At 31.5% G+C, this 4,011-nt stretch overlaps 1 protein-coding gene across 1 annotated transcript; it reads right to left on the reverse strand.

The window, feature by feature from the left end:
* Positions 1 to 1,387: 1,387 nt before the first annotated feature.
* On the reverse strand, positions 1,388 to 3,661 carry LOC105450624 (odorant receptor 4-like). Its single transcript, XM_011690557.1, has 6 exons — positions 3,616 to 3,661; positions 3,043 to 3,409; positions 2,552 to 2,791; positions 2,152 to 2,265; positions 1,849 to 2,004; positions 1,388 to 1,736 (listed from the first exon to the last, which is right to left on the reverse strand). Exons 2-6 carry the CDS (start codon positions 3,385 to 3,387, stop codon positions 1,686 to 1,688), a joined length of 906 nt encoding a protein of 301 aa, XP_011688859.1. The 5' UTR covers positions 3,388 to 3,409; positions 3,616 to 3,661; the 3' UTR covers positions 1,388 to 1,685.
* Positions 3,662 to 4,011: the final 350 nt, after the last annotated feature.

Genomic DNA, 4,011 nt, shown 5'->3' on the forward strand with positions numbered 1-4,011 from the left:
TTTTCTGTGGACGATTGTTCCTCGATCATGCTGTCAATTCAAATAAAAGTCCTATTCATCGCGTCACACAGAACCGTATCTTTAGAAATATTTCACCTTCGACTTGTACGAAATAACATTGACGTTACTGCATGTCTCTTTTAATTTTCTTACACATTTTTGCAATTTTTTGTTTTTCTTCCAAAACCAAAAGAAGTAATAATAAAGAATTAAAAACGTCCAAAAAGACAATTATAAAAAAGTGGGATATGCAATTTTTGAATGCAACCAACATTATGGATTTTAGTCTTAGTAATTATCTATAGATTAATTTATATATATATATATATCTTTTTTAAATTAAATTATTAAAATAATATTAATTAACACAGTCGCTTTATTTACCGTTGGTTCACCCAAAACGCAATGAGCTTAATGAATACTTTTCCATGTGCCAAGAAGCTGCATAAACAATCCACCAAGTTAAAAAAGTTCTCTGAATTTAAATGTGTCGAGAAATAAAGATAGTGACAAAGTTCGAGAAATGTCATTGTAATAATCCAAAACAATCTGGTAATTAAATTAATTAATCTGTTTGGACTGATGCCAAACCAAGGAAGCATAATAAATATTATGCGATTAATTGTGCTTTTCCGAGTCATAGCCTTTATTTCCCTCTACGTTCGATTGTGTCGAAGCGAGCGCATTAGAAAATATCTAACAGAATAAGAATTTTTTAAGGGAAACAAATTAAAAAATACGCTTAGAGATGTATTTCCCAATAACAGCACGATGTATATCATTGGACACCTGCGTAAAGACTGGTGCGCGTGGGAGGTGTTCATACAGGTGCATCCCCGGCAAATCGACCAATGGAAGTTGCTCATAAAATATTTTTATTGTGCGTGCAGACCTCAAATACAGCCGTCATGTTCCCTTGCAGTTTTATGGTAAAAAAAAAGGAAACAGATAAGATATTCTTCATCTTTGGTACCGACAGTGTATAACCACAGTGCAGCCATGAAGTGCGTATGTTAAATATGTAATGATACACGCGGAGGAATACGTGCATCGTTCGTCCCACGAGAGAATGTCCTCGATTTTTGTTTCATCGCGGCATCACAGTTCTTTCAAGAAATCGCTTACTGGGCAGTAAACAATAATATCTCATATGAAGCAACGATGGCAGTGTCGATTCGTTGGCGATGTAACTATTGATTTTATCGTCTTAGCATTACGTTGCGTTAATTCGCGACAGTAAAGTCATGCGGTGAATGCCAATTCTTAGAACACATTTACTCTGGCTGGTACAATTGCTATATAAACTTAATTATTTTTTTATAATGCATAAATCATCTTTGCATAATACAAATATTTACAAGTTTCTATTAAGAAATTTATATGAAAATAATGGCATACATTCGCTACTGTATATTCAACATGCAAAAAAAGAGATTCTTTTTTAGAAGATCATAAAACATCTTAATATTTTATTCTAAATTGTACAAAAAATCCACGAATTTTAATGAGACTGCGATATGTGACAATATTATGATGTATTGTAATTTGCGAAAGGACGAATTAGATTATTGTCCTGTATTATATTTGGAGAAACATACTCTGTCAACGTGAATTTCTAGAACTACTAATGTGTAGATAAGTCATAACACTTTTAGACTGTTGCTAAAACGTCGACAATCTAGTGTTTACTGCATCGCCAATAGTATCGACAGATATGATCCTGAAGCATTCATAATCTAGAAGAATATTGTATTTTTGCATTAGAGAATTAAATATATTTTTTTCTATTTCTAATATTAGAAAAACTCTTTTTTCATCGAGAATGGAATTTCTGTATATAAATCTTACACTTGTAAAAGATTTTAAGGATAGCTCCATCATCTTTCCGGCTGTAAGCGTCAGGTGCTTTTGTGATCTTAATATGACAAATAACAGGACATGACTATCTTTAGATTTCATGTTGTACCATGGACAGTTGTATGCAGCAAGGCCAATTTCGTTGCTCTATAAAAATGGAAATAATAGAGAAATTTTTAATGTTTTAGTAGATATTCTTTACAATATCTTTTTTAATTATATATAATTTGCTACTATTTATTATTAACACTCAACGATAAATATTAATATTTTGTCATAAATTTCATTGCCAACCTTGTTTTTCAGATATTCTCCAACATAGCAGAATATATACGCTTCGAGATTTGTTTGAACGCAAAATAAAAAAGTTCTTACTAATCGAACCGTTGTATTGGGGCTACCGATGTTCTGTAATATTATGCAACACACAACATTGCATCCGAAAAAGTATTATAAACTTAATATAAAATTAATTATATACAAACAAATTATTGAATGTAATGACATATATGGAATTATTATAATATACTAAGGTAAATATTTTATTTTTTAGAATATTATATGCTATGTATAATTAAAAGTGAATGTAATTGATAAAAATAGAATAACATAATTTGAATAATAAAAAGTAAACTAAGATTTAATACTATCATTTTATTTTTAATACAAGTTTATATTTAATAATTTTACTCACCGAGGTTACGACAAGAAAAGCTATGACACAAATCATTAACGAATTTGATACAAACTGCATCAACGCAATTGACGTATAAAGATTTTCGATATTTTCTGATAAACGTATAATCTTTTTATGCTTTTGAATAATTTTAGTCGTTACAATGGCGAGTGATTCATCTTTACTCTCATCTTCGGAGGATGTAAGCTGCGTTAACCAGTGACATACAATATTGATTTGGGCAGCTGTGTGAAAAGTCTGAAAATTAAGTTTCAGCATTGTTTGTGGAAATAATCGGAATCCATAATTGATGACCGAACAATGCAAAAAAATGAGCATTATACTGAACGATATTAACAAAATGTGGAAATTATAAGGAAATAATACAATCGGGTAACACAGATAATTTATTTTAATTTTTAGATCTATCATGTGTATCGAGCTTTTAAAAGACGCATAATGTAATTTACTATGTGAATTAAATTTAAAAATTATCCAAATTATATGTTAATCTTGAATTCTCGACTTACTAGAATTATTAACAAAGCATTTAATGTACCACCAGAGAAGGACCACATGAACATACAAAAGAATTCCGTCACAACAATACATCTAAATGTGCGTTGCGTGTTTATTTCGAAGGGAACTTCCATCTTGCAGATAAAGCTTAACTCTGTCGTGTTACTGGTGACATCGACATCGGCCACAACGACACCAATGCCGAAGGCAAATATTACGAACGCATGAAGGAAGAGTAACATGTTTGTAATACGTTCTGACGTTTTCGCTTTGCTCGTTAACTCGCGCATGCTGTTATCGTTATTAGCGCAATCACTCCAATCTTCCCGCATCATTGTCAAGACTTCGATGAATTTTCTATGAATGATGGTATTTGTTGATCGCATTATCAATCTTCATTTTTGCATTAATTGTAGACATTTATTATTTTTAAATGTAATATATATATATATATATGTATATATATATATATATAAATCAACACTTTGCATATTTCAACCAGCGAAACTTGATGGAATACTTTTATAAATTGTTTCCAACTTGTGCACATACACATTACTTACCGCTCCTTTAACCAAAACACAACGCACTTAAAAAGCACCTTGGAATGTGCCAAGACAACAGACAGACAATCCATGAATTCCGAAAGTGTGGCAGTATACATATGTCTTATGAAATAAAGGTAGTGACAGTACTGAGCAACTGTCACTGATACAATAAAAAACATTCTCCAGAACAGAGCACATGATGCTCCTGGCCAAGCACCACTCAAAATGAGAAAAAATTTCGCCGTGCGATTAAGAGGATTCTGATAAACCATGATTGTCTATTCTTTTTTACGCTTGCCCGTATAAATGAGTTTGTCAAAATATGTGACAGATAACAGATTGAAAACCTCTGGTGTAAGGCAAAAGAAATACGGACGAACGAAATGTATATCTCTCGACGGATATTTCGAT

This window comes from Wasmannia auropunctata, unplaced genomic scaffold (genome assembly GCF_000956235.1).
Source record: "Wasmannia auropunctata unplaced genomic scaffold, wasmannia.A_1.0 LD336060.1, whole genome shotgun sequence".
NCBI lineage: Eukaryota > Metazoa > Arthropoda > Insecta > Hymenoptera > Formicidae > Wasmannia > Wasmannia auropunctata.